At 40.6% G+C, this 12,548-nt stretch overlaps 2 protein-coding genes across 3 annotated transcripts; both read right to left on the bottom strand.

Annotated features, from left to right (window-relative positions):
• Nucleotides 1-933: 933 nt before the first annotated feature.
• LOC138213389 (UDP-glucuronosyltransferase 2A1-like) lies at nucleotides 934-2,749 on the bottom strand. The gene is made up of 3 exons (XM_069174454.1): nucleotides 1,856-2,749; nucleotides 1,232-1,741; nucleotides 934-945 (listed from the first exon to the last, which is right to left on the bottom strand). Exons 1-3 carry the CDS (start codon nucleotides 2,747-2,749, stop codon nucleotides 934-936), a joined length of 1,416 nt encoding a protein of 471 aa, XP_069030555.1.
• A 2,161-nt stretch (nucleotides 2,750-4,910) lies between these two features.
• Nucleotides 4,911-12,142, bottom strand: chrna5 (cholinergic receptor, nicotinic, alpha 5). Of its 2 annotated transcripts, XM_069174207.1 has the most exons (8): nucleotides 11,938-12,142; nucleotides 11,482-11,622; nucleotides 8,385-8,536; nucleotides 8,145-8,189; nucleotides 7,344-7,453; nucleotides 6,931-7,108; nucleotides 6,153-6,842; nucleotides 4,911-6,058 (listed from the first exon to the last, which is right to left on the bottom strand). In XM_069174207.1, exons 2-8 carry the CDS (start codon nucleotides 11,570-11,572, stop codon nucleotides 5,900-5,902), a joined length of 1,425 nt encoding a protein of 474 aa, XP_069030308.1. In that variant the 5' UTR covers nucleotides 11,573-11,622; nucleotides 11,938-12,142; the 3' UTR covers nucleotides 4,911-5,899. The 2 variants fall into 2 exon arrangements, with proteins under 2 accessions (XP_069030308.1, XP_069030309.1); XM_069174208.1 differs by lacking the exon at nucleotides 8,145-8,189.
• Between the last annotated feature and the right edge of the window lie 406 nt (nucleotides 12,143-12,548).

The raw sequence follows: 12,548 nt of genomic DNA, 5'->3' as shown, positions 1-12,548 counted from the left end.
GGATTTGGGCATACATACAGTGCAATGGGCATATATTTTAAATTCTAATAATTAAGATATTCATAAAATCAAACCCCATTTTCGACACTTTATAGTCTGTGTTTTTCTAAAGAAACCCTTAAATGTACCATTAAACGTATTTACATTCAGTAATCCATGGTTGCCATTTTCAATTGTATCTAATTTAAAACAGAAGTACTGAAGCTGTGTTAAGTAATGCTGTAGCTTCACATTAGAAGGATTCAACCAGCAAAACACAAGGTGGCTTTTATGGTTTTACAGAAAACATTAATTTATCCATCAATTGTTCACCACAAAAAAATATCTTAATTTGGGATATGAACATTTTAACTGTTTGATATGTAGGCTAATTATATATTGTGGGTGGGATTATATGTCTGAATAGTAATGCACAGTAGCTGCCTGCATCAATCAGATGAAACATCCAGTATATTGTTCACTGCTCCTCTCCTTCTCTCCCTCACTGCTGCTGCAGGTGGAAAGAATGAAGTGACTAATTTGTCATCAAAAGTATAGCATTTCTGCTACAGTGTCTTTTCTGAAGCTCTCATCAGAGGAAGTTGTAAATATTTACTGTAACTTTAAAATTAATAGGTAATGCTTGAACTATGAGCCATGTTAACTGTTTTGCTTGCAATAACTGTAATTATAAGTGTATGTATTTCACACATTTATTTACATGTACATATATCAGATCAGATCTTATGTACTGGCGATCTTAAGTCTCTCCATATGTATTAAAACAAAGTAAGAAATGTAAATGCAACAAAAATTGAAATCAAGTTTTCCCTGTACGTAACTGCTGGCCTATTTTCTCATTGTTACACTTTTACAAAAGCGTCATTATGCCACATAGAAAAATGAAAGAAGTAATCCCTGTTATGCTTCCTGTTCCTGTTGTGCAATCCAGTGTTAATCCCCCTGCTGCACCACAAGAGGGACCAAACAGCCTGTGTACATGGTATTCTCTGTTTTATGGTTGTATTTTTGTTTGCATAGTTAACGAACTAATGCTCTTGAAGGTGTATTTCATTTGTAATATTAAATAAATATAAACCATGCAAGATGATTGAAACACCCCTGAGTGAAAACTGGACAGAGGTCAGAGTACACTGGCTTTTCATTTTTTATTAGTTTGATTGATTTTTCTTTTCAGGCATTTCTCAAGACATACAAACCTGAAAAACACAAGAAATAGAAAAGAAATCACTGCAGCAGCAGCCAGAAGAGACAGAACTACATCTACAGAGTAGTAAGAGTACCAGGGCAGTCTGAAGGACTCAGATCTCAGATGAGCTGCTCCTTTGTGTCTCATGACAAACTCGATCCAGAACACGGCGTTATCCATCGGCGTTATTGGCTGATCTCTGTGCAGCCTGGAGAGTCTCTGCATGTTCATCCTGTAGGAGGGTTCGTTCAGGACTTCCTTTATGGCGTTCAGGAAGTTGTCGTCTTTGTCCACTGTTGCCAATGTAAGAAGCTTAGCAGCTCCTCTCTCTTTCAGACGAAGAAGGTTGTCGTATTGGTCAAAAAACACAGGTACACCCACAACTGGGACTCCGTGATAAATAGCTTCCTGGAGTCCGTTTGTTCCCCCGTGAGCCACAAATAGTTTGATCTTAGGATGTCCTAAAAGGTCGTTCTGTGGCATCCAGTCGACCAGTAAAGTGTTGTTACCCAGAGTGGCTGGTCTGTCACCTTTATACCTCCAGATGACTTTCTGGGGTAATTTAGCAAAAGCTGCAGCGATTTCATTTGTCATGTCAGCAGGAAGTTCACTCACAAAAGTTCCCAGAGACATGATGATGAAGCCATGCTCTCCTGAACTCTGCACGAACTCCTCCAAGTGTTGAGGCAGAGGTTTGGCAGGTTTACACTGGAACCCTCCGATGTAGACAACATTAGGCATGGTGGGACGAGGGAACTCGAACACAAAGTCCACCCTCATGAGCCACAGATGTGCTCCCTGTAATAAGTCACTGTATCTAACTTCTGTGCCAAAGAATTGATCACAAACAGCTTGATACTGGGGGCGGATTAAGAATATGTCCTGACCTTGCCAGATGAAATAAAAAATGAGGTTTTTGACTCTCTGTATGAAAGTCATTTTGTCTGTCAGTCCTGAGCCAGTCATTGGGATGTATGATAATGGAGACGGTGCAACAGCCAAGTGTCCCTCCCCACTAGTTGCCCATCGCACATTAAAGACCAGAGGTAGTTTAAGAGCGTGTGACAACATTATACCTGTGCCCCATGCAGGGTCGGTAAGGACCATGTCATACTTCTGCTCCTTCAAACTATTCATCAAGTCTTCATCTTTAAACATTACAGAAGCCATTTTGCACATTATTCCATGCATGTCAAACATTGCATTAAACATTTCAATCTGCAAACTCACAAAGCTCAGACCAGAGCTCTCCCCTCTTTCTATGCCAATTATCTTTTTCAGGATGGGGTTTATGAAATCGTGATTAAAAGCTTCCGCAACAGGAACTGTAATTGTCTTGTAGTGCGGAGAGTCATCCTTGATGTACCAGCTTTTATTTGTTCGTACCACATCGAGAGAGTGTCCTTGAGCGTGGAGAGCTCTGATCATGATGTCCATGTTCACCCAGTGGCTTCCCTCCAGAGGAACGATCAAAATCCTGCCTCCGTGACAAACTCTCCGCGACAAGAGTACAGCAGGTAACAGGAGAAGAAACGCTGCTGCATTTCCATTGAGGGACATTGTTAACCTGAAAGAAAACATAAATACAAAACATCAATCTGAGTAACTAGGGATAAGAAAACTCACAATGATTTCTATAAAAGTACATTTGCATGGAGTCCTTTTTACATTTGACAAATTCAGTGATGTTGTGAGCGATCTGTAACATACCTGTTTTACATGAAGTAGCTCCAGGCTCGCACACAGTTGTTCCTCAGATGTCAATGTGAAACATCTTACAGTAAGGACCAATGAATACAGAACAACAAATTCCAGGAAAGTTTACATAAGTGGATTATGGATAAGCTTTTCTGTGGGCCTTTCTTCAGGATTGGAGAACACCGTGGCCTCTTTGTTGAAGCTCTGTTTTACAGCCGTGTGTGAATTCTGTTCAGGAGTTTTTGCAGTTTAATGTTATGTAGCACTCAACCTTTAGTGGTTCACATTTACAGTCTAGTGGGATATGTTACAGAGTAGGATTACATGCTTTTTACAGACTTTTAGTCAGAATGAAAATACCTTTATCTGTTCAGTCGCTAATTTCAGTTTTGGGCCTCTGAAGGAAATCTCTGACAGCTTAAAGCAGAAGAGTGAAAATGAGACATGTTTACAGATGGAGAGAGAGAGAAATAAAACAAAAAATAATTGAAGACACAGATGTAGATTGTGATCTGAAACAAACCAGCCACCTATTGAAAGACGCAGAACATCAAAGTCTTAACATGGGTCTCCCAGAGCCCGGCCTAAATCCCTCACAGCACCCATAGGATGCCACTGAGAGGAATGTTAGCTCAAATGAGAGGACAACAAACTAAATACTAAAACACTATACCTGTGATCTTTAGTGAAGCCATTAGTGGGTGTATGAAAATCCTTTTTTGTCTTCATTTTAAGGCGTGTATTTCTTTTTCTTTTACTCAAAACCCAAAACATTTATTCTTTGCTGACTTTTAAACATGTCCTTTATCTGTCTTCCTTTAGAATTACTCAATATCTTTCCAGTTTGATTAACATACACTTTAACAAACATGATTTATAAATGTTTTTGGTCCTTAATTTGGGAGTCATTGCATGTCAGAGTAAAGCTGGACTGGTCACTGGGGCCTCAGTTGATGTCATGAGAAATAGACACTCAGGATGTCGACATAAATTAAAGTAACTCATTGGAAAGACACAAAACAACACTCACTCATTCAGAGATTTTTTTTTCAAAGGTGTAAGAGAACATTTTGGGAAATAAGATGCTTCTACTCTCTCTGCTTCTGCTTTACCTCCATATTTTTTTCTGCTTTTCTGCTTGGTCTCTTTGTATTTTCCCTTCCCTCCTGTGTCTCTGGAGTCAGCTTTTGTCTGTGTCTTTCTAACACATTTCCCAATGTTTGTTTGCATTGTGTTCTCACTTCTTGCTGTTGAGGGCCATTACCACCTCTATTTATGCCTTTTCTTTTCACCTTCATTCTCAGCATTCTTCCTCCGCTTGCTCATACTTTTCTCGTCTGTAAAGGCCATACGTCTCCCCATATTTACTCTACCACACCAAACACCTTATACATTCTTTACCTTTGCTTGATTTTGTTTGTAGTTAGCACGTTTAGCCTCGAGCTGTATTTAGTGTAGTAGTAACCACAACTGGAATTTCACTGATTTCATCAGCATGGACATCACCAACATGTCCATACTTGTGGCGCTTTTGTTTCTTTTTTCTGTTTTTAGCTGTAATGGTAACACATGGCCATGTGGAGGCAGTGCATGCTCAACAAAAGGACAATTGTCTTTCTGGTTCCTCAGATACTAACAGTGGTGCAGGAACTGAAGGCCTTTTATTACATATCGCCAAATTACATGATCTGAACTATCTGCACGCAACAAGAAATAACAAGAAAGAGATATTTTCTACTTTCTCATGGAGATAGGTTTATGTGCTAAGCTACAGTTGACTCAAAACAACTTAGACCTGCAGTATCTCTGTACTGTTACCATAGATCATCTTACAGCCCTCCCAAAGAATGCAGGGATTTGTACTATGACGGGAAAAGCTGGGGAATTCAAGTCCCGGCAAGTAAGTCAGCTTTCCTTCCCACACAAACTTTAACAGCAGTACATCCCTAAAAAGGAGTATCTGACTTTGTGTCCATGATTGTGTTCTTCAAAATGTGCAATGGAGTTCACGAAAATTACTGAGTGATACAGATCTTTTATTAGAGGGGACACTGTGTACAGTTCTCACACTCTTGATTCTCTTGCTTTTCAAGAAACTGATTACTTTTAATACTGTTACTAATACCAGGACACAGTGAACTGAGGGTAAGAATTATTATGAACTATGTTCACAGTCAGTCAAAAGTGATCATCGTGCCAAAAACTGTCTGTTGAAAATATATTGTCAACCTATAACTTGGACTTAAAAATATGTATCAAAACAAGGATATGTTTTACTCAAATAAAGGATTTTTTATTGCCATATTGTGTCTACCTCTCCCAGATCAAATGATAAATCTCCACTCAATGAAGCACACAAGGCCAAATGAATGAACTCAATTATACTGTTATTTATTTATGTGTGAAATATGGACAAAAATGCAACTGATCTTCCTTAAATCATCTGCAATCTCAGAAATACTTAATTTGTAATTCTGTAACCAAATCCAGACTAATTCTATACACTATGTTCTACATACCAATTGTTATGTTCAAATGTTTTTTTTTTTTTTATTGATGTTCATCCACAGATTTCCTAATATCCCCATCTTTCTCCTCTATTACTGTTTTTGTCATGTTTTCCAGCTGAGAGCAGCTCCTCAATTTCATTTGTGCATTGCATTCTGGGAGAATATTGTGCATCAACAGCACAGTCAATACATTTATTTGATATTGAGTATGCATGCTATCTGAGTTTGCTAAATGTTGGCGTTTTTCCAGTCTGTATGCACTTTACTGAAGGCCGGCGTCGGATCAGAGGCTGCATTTGAGACTCCATTCAGCAAACAAGGCCTCCAAAGCTGCGGCTTGATCTCTGGCACAGCTGTAGCTCACAGAGTGACTGTGGATACCCAGAATAGGATCGTTATCTGAACAATAATCTCAGCATGTCATTTTGTCAAAACTCAAATAAGACCATAAAGAGCTGTTAATGTGCTTTGCTTCCGTTTGTGGTTAGTTGAGCTGTGGTCCTTAGAGGGTGCTTCCAAAATGAGTGGGGACGATAATATTGGCCCATTTGTAAATAACTGGGATGAAGAGGAGAGCGGAGCCAAGGATTGACACCAGGAGGAAGGCCCACAAAAACATTCGATCCAGAACCTGGGCTACAAATTTCCAGTTCTGCACCACCTGCAGCAAAGAAGAAGAGATTGGTTTAAATAGTCATTCAATTCATAGTTTATAGTCTTTGCCATAATCCGTCTCTTAAAATGTCTTTACTCACCTCTCTGACCTCATTTTCTTTAACCACATGCATGGTTATGTAGCGAATAGACTCCAAAGCTGCTTGTAGGTTTTTTCGGGTGTAGAGGAGAGGGGTGAGCTCAGGTGCTGAGTCCTTCATCCTGTTCATTCCTCCTCCAACCCTGCCCTCTCCAGCCGTGGCGTAACGGTCCACATGGCTCCGCATGCACAGCAGTTTGGGCAGTCGATGCAGGAAAATCCTCCTCACCCAGGGTGCCATGCCGTGATGCGTAGAAGAAGAGCGATGGTGGATGTTGATGGCAAAGACGGTGATGATGATGGAGAGCGTGACGAAGATCATGGTGAAGACCAGGTACTCCCCGATCAGAGGGATCGCCTTCGAGGAGGAGGGGATGATCTCCTCGATCACCAGGAGGAAGACAGTGAGCGAGACCAGCACTGAGGTGCAGAGAGAGATCTTCTCACCGCCGTTTGAGGGCAGGTAGAAGACAAGGATGGTGAGGAAGGACAGGCCGATGCAGGGAATGATGAGGAAGAGGGTGTAGAAAAGAGGCAACCTGTGGATAATAAAGAAGTAGGTGATGGTGGGATAGGAAGAGCTGCCATCAGTCCTCAGACCGCGGCTGCCTGTGGCCTTCACTATCTCCCATTCACCGTTGTCAAAATAGTCCTGCTTGTCCACGTGGAAGTCCTCTAGAATGATGTCCACCTGTTGAATACAGAGTGAAATCTAATGTCAGTTACTGGTCATGACTTACACTAATGTACTGTTCACATACTGAGGAGCAGAGACTCACCTGGGAGCCATCGTAGGTCCAGGAGCCAAACTTCATTGAACAGTTCTGGAGGTCAAAAGGGAAGAAGGTGACATCGATGGTGCAGGCTGACTTGTAATTGGCTGGTGGCGTCCATAAAATGGTGCCATCATACTTAACAACAGCCTTGGTGACAGTTCCTTCAAAACGTCCATCTGAACTGTTCAGAGAAATGTGCAATAGTCTTAGCTGACTGCTCATTTAAAGTAACTCATAACTTATACTTCATGCAAAGCCACATGTTTACTGACTGATGTTAACATGACAGCATATTAATACACGATTGATTGATCTTTGAATCATTTTCATGTCATGATATCATAATATTATCAACACTTGAAAAGTATTAAATGCATGACCTTGTGCCATTTCTTTTTACATACAAAGACACATACTTGTCATACAATACAACATCAGGGAGCCAGATCCTGTCAGAGGGGACTCGGATAGTTGTGATGCCCAGATACTCATCAGGGTTCCATCTGAGCTTCATGTCAACCCACTCCTATATCAAGAAAATGGGAAATTTAATTACAAGATATAAAAAAAATGTCCACTGTGGATAAATTACCCCCCCCCCCCCAAAAAAAAAAATCTATTTGATCTGAATTATACCTGCTAGAAACATAGAGTAATCAGGACAATAAACCAGCATATCAAAACATTTTCTGCTATACTTTTAACCAAAAAGGTGATTGCAAAAGGTGAAGGTGACAAGACACAGTTACAAAATCTAACACTCTTCTCACTTTGCCAATGACATCTATGATGGATAGTCATTGCTGATGAGGCCACTGCCCTTCCTTCTCCCTTTTTGCGTGGTATAATTCATCACTGAGAAAGGAAGTAACTGACCTGAATGGCAGAGGCTGGTCTGTGGGGATAATTCATAAGATGCATGACAGACAGGACACCCAAGACCATGAATAAGGTTGACAGGGGCAGGAGTGGGGAGGATGGGGGGTTTGATGAGGCAGGTGCGTGGGCACAGGGCCGACACAGCTCATATAGATGAGAACTGTCAGTGAAATGCCACCAGACAAAATTGAAAAGGGTGTGGAGGGGTGGACTGGTTTTCTCTAAATGCCATGTCGGCCAGAGATTATTTAAGAATACTCCCACTGCCATAAAGTCACACTAAAAGAGATAAGTTTAACTGCATGTTAACGGATGGTTTAATTTATAGCTGTCCTCACCTGTTTCATCCAAACATTGGTTGTCATTAGCTGGTTTTTCTCATCCTAGAATTGTGAAACAACAAGTTCAAAGTTCAAACTTTATTGAAGATGTAGACGACTTAAGCAATTTTTATAGAGCAGTGATTTTAATAACATCCTGCCTTTGACCCCAACCTTATCTTTATATTATTCTTTGTTTACACGTATTTAACCTTAGTCACCCAATAATAAACATGATCAAGAATCTTATATCCTCACCACATCAACTAGCTGGGAAATGGCCAGTCCAAACTTCACACGGATCGTCTGGTTTAGATATTCCACCGGACGAACCCATTTCTGGTAGTTTCCAAAGAGATATTTGAACAGTTTGTCCTCTGCTTTTGCAAAGGAGGAGAGTTTTGGAACCCCTGAAAGTTGCGAAGAGACAAAAATGTTAAATACAAAAACTGCAAGATCATTGTAATTTTGACAATACAGCAGCACCTTTGATTTACTGAGCAATCCCAGACTTCGTGGTTAATTATTCCTCAATTTACTGCTCTATCTCTGGCATTGGTTTCATACAGCACTGCATTCACCTCTCTGAGCTTACCACAGTTTATATGCGTAGAGTTTCTGGGTATGACCTCTGTGCTATAACTTTGGTTTCAATAGAGAAATGAACTGAAGCGGTGACCCAAACTCACAATGTACAACAGAGTGAGTGCAAGAGTGTCTAAAAGTTGGGATGTATGAAAGCCTTCAGTTCAATGCCAACATGACTAGATATGACACCAGTCTGCTATCCATCAGCAACAGAGATGTTTTGAAGCCATTATCAAAAACAGGGATAATATTGCAGTCATGAATGAGGCATATTCAGTGTTCAGCTAGTAGGCTTTATTTAGTTTGGCTGTATGACTGTCAGCTAGACAGTACAACATATTTCAGCATGAGTTTGTTTTCTCTCAGTGTTGCACTATAATGCACACAGTATAAAGTCTCAAATGACTTCCAGTCTCATGTTTATAGTATTGTGTGCCTTGTTATTTCCATAGTATGGCTCCAAATAAATCTTCCATTAAAACACTACATTTATAACACATTTCATACAGGTTTACTAAGGTATTGTATACCATCCAAGTCATTTTAAATGTAAGAGGAAAAAACACTCCAGTGATTTGGCCCATCTCCTATTGGCAATATGTCCTTCCATCATCTTGCCTGCTATGCCTATTTACCTGTCTTGTACGGTGACTCATATGCATTAGTGATTGTAAATATCGCAGGCACTCTCGATTGAAGGTGCGTGCTTTTCATTAAAGAAATCACTGTAATCAATCTGGGCCTCCTAAGTGAAAATGTAATAAAAGGTAAACAGGATGCTGTAAACGAGACTGGTAATGTGTCTTGATATGTCAAAAAGGTCAAGAGCAACGAAGTAAAACATGACTTCAAGTTTTGACTGATGATGGTGGAGGGTGGAATTGTTATATTTTGACTTCAAATTGGGTGCAAATATTTCTTGGACTGACATTTAATGGCCTACAACAACTGCATGGTGCAAACACACATTCAGTGCTTCACCTTTATCCACTTTAAGCTCCCTGGGTCTGTATAGAAGCTGTATTTCTTTCTATCTAACAGCTGAGTAGCTTCCCACTCTCACCCATCAGGTGAGACATTGCATGTGGTCATTGCAATAAATGCAGGTGAATCAACATGACGGGTGCGACTGTTTTACATAGCTCCCATTGTTTTTAATAAGTCAAACTGCATTATTGGTTTGCTGAAGCAGATCTCTACTCCAGAGTCGGAAATATTGATTAGATTTGAAATTGCACACAATCTCATTCATCCTGCTTTTTCAATCGTCCACCAATGTGGTAATAAACTCAATTTATGTGTCTGGACAACTACCACAGGAATAACTGCAAATGCATGGCGTCACTCTCTCACTGTGCGTGGATCAATAGAGACAATGCTGCAACACCCTCAATCAATGACTGTGTGATAACCAAATTCATCATCTCTTTGACTTCTCCCGCACTGTCACCAGTATCCTGCTCGGCTGAAATGCAAGCAGCAGAATCTAATTTGATTCTTCCTTCAGCACTGTTGGTTTGTTTGTTAATGAATGGAATGAAAACAATCAGAAATGTAGTAATATAGAAAAGTGTAGTAAGTGTAGAAGAGGGAGCTTACTTAAAATCAGTAGAAATTACATTTACATCTAATGCTGAGTAACATCAACGCTTAATGTGAACTCAAGGCAATGCTAGTTGTTTCCTAGGTACAGTGGGATACACTGCATAAAACAAAGCAGATATATAAAATGAATAAATACAATATATAATGTAGGTATGGTATTCTACCATAGTGATGTGCAGGATTACAATGATAATAAATCAAAGAGGACATGTTGCTAGTACCAGGCAAATATGCAAAACATTAGTCACAAGAGAAACCCCCCGAAAAAATCAACAGAATGGAAAACAAAATAAGATGTATGTAAAAATATGCAGATCCTCTCCTGCTAGTTCATCCTGTATGATTAATCGAATCATTCCTCCCTACTGTTCACACACTCAGCTCATTGCATGGACCTGTCATCTGTGCATCCAGTTGCATCCTTATGATTTACAGTATAGAGAAGAGCTTTCTGCCTGTAAATGTCCAGCAGATCATCTCTTTGCATTTTAATGACTAACTACGTGCCTCATGCTGCATTCATGTTTCACCATCTGTCCCATTCAACTGACATGACCCGAACTTCCACATTGGACAATCATTTACCTGGTTTTCTGCATAAATGATTTAGCATTATCAGATATAAGAAGACACATTTACACACAATTCAATCCAGACAATTCTAGACAATTCCAGACAATCCCCAAAAATTAATCAAAAGATGAGGTCCAACTTTGATCTCCTTTCTTCTGGTTATTAGGTTTTAGGATAAATTGTTAATGTTTAGTTACAATTTAAAGTGATCTTTCACTTACTTGCTATTATAAAATATGCTGTTTGATAGTCTGATAGTTTACTTACTTTTTGTGTAATACTGTCTATCATCTCAATTATTACCGCTTTCAGGCAGCTAACATCATTGATAACCAAAAAATGAAAATCAAACCACCTGAACAACTTCAAAGTTTGATATGAACATGTAAGTGGTCACACTGACAGCTGTACTTTTTGCTTGACTCCAACTTGGTAAGCTGTCTTCACTCTCCACAGACCATCTGCAAATTTCTACATCTTCTCCGTGATTCTGCATATCAGCTGGCATCCGACTTCTCTTTGGCTATGCCATCTGTCATACTGAATATTACATCCTGCTATGGTAATTCCCAGTCTTGAAAACACTCACGCAGCGAAAGGCACAGGTGACACCAGCACAGCAATGGCAGCAGCAACAGCAGTGTGAGAGAGGTGGCTGCCCCTCCTGCTCTGAGCATCATATCAGTGGTGGCACCCGATCCACACAGCTGATCCCTTGGGCATCCCAGAGCTGCAAAACACATATTAAAAGAGTAGCTTTTGTGCACGCTGGACAAACATATAAGCTAATAGGGTGATAGCTTTAATGGGTTAGAGGTTCAAATCCAAAGGTAGTCACCCCTGATCTCCTTTGGTAAAGCAACCTGCAATCACTGTTACAGATTTTAGTGCACAGGCTGTGTAAAGCAAAACATCCTGCATAAGCCAAGAAATACACAACACTCTCACCTTGCTAACATGACCCCCCCCCTCCTCCTCGTCCCTCCCCCCCCACCCCCCCCTCAAGGTAATAATCACATTTCACATGCAAATGCTGTACACATACCTGCTCTGAGTCTCTGCCATTAACACACAATCCAGAGTGGTGGTGATCATGGAGGTGGTGGGAGTCTTCACAGCAGCGACAGTGCTGCTCTAGCGCTCCTCCATTCCATGCAGGTTCTTTCTCTCCCCTCACACAGATGCTGCTGCACTCTCCGCTGCCTCCAATTGTGCACAGGCAACGCATCCTCATCTCCTCCTCCTCCTCCTCCTCCTCCTCCTCTTCTTTTAAGAGAGTCCGCCCCAGCCCCCACCACCAAAACCACCACCGTCCGTCCCTCCCCTTCCTCCAGCATTCTAGTGGTCACTAATCACAGGCAGGACTAGACGCCCCCTCCATGAAGCCACTTCACTGCCTCTTCACAGCAGCAAATGGCAAAGCTCTGCCACTGAGATTCTGCTTCCCGTTTACAGAACAGTTTCCTGGTCGTTAGTTAGTGTCCACAGCCACATTTTGTACCATTCAGTGTCTCTGATGTGTGAAAATGTATGTGCTTCCATGGCGACAGCATATCCCAGAGATGCTAATGGTTTGGGAAAAAAAATAATTCCACAATCAGATCACCATATTTAGTTTTGATTATCAACTCACTTCTCCGCATTATTTTTTTGTCT

Source organism: Embiotoca jacksoni, unplaced genomic scaffold (genome assembly GCF_022577435.1).
Source record: "Embiotoca jacksoni isolate LCO1_2020_lvr unplaced genomic scaffold, fEmbJac1.0.p SCAF_6, whole genome shotgun sequence".
Taxonomy (NCBI): Eukaryota; Metazoa; Chordata; class Actinopteri; family Embiotocidae; genus Embiotoca; species Embiotoca jacksoni.
This window is presented reverse-complemented; position numbering and strand designations above follow the sequence as displayed.

Excerpts from the sequence above, each read along its gene's own strand:
- LOC138213389 (XM_069174454.1), bottom strand. The coding sequence starts at position 2,749 with ATGTCCCTCAATGGAAATGCAGCAGCGTTTCTTCTCCTGTTACCTGCT. Across the intron at positions 1,742-1,855 it reads CTCAACACTTGGAGGAGTTC|AAAGTCATCTGGAGGTATAA; the intron begins GTGCAGAGTTCA and ends AAATTACCCCAG.
- chrna5 (XM_069174207.1), bottom strand. The coding sequence starts at position 11,572 with ATGATGCTCAGAGCAGGAGGGGCAGCCACCTCTCTCACACTGCTGTTG. Across the intron at positions 8,537-11,481 it reads TCACCTGTGCCTTTCGCTGC|GGGTTCCAAAACTCTCCTCC; the intron begins GTGAGTGTTTTC and ends CGCAACTTTCAG. Across the intron at positions 7,109-7,343 it reads GATGTTGTATTGTATGACAA|TTCAGATGGACGTTTTGAAG; the intron begins GTATGTGTCTTT and ends TTCTCTGAACAG.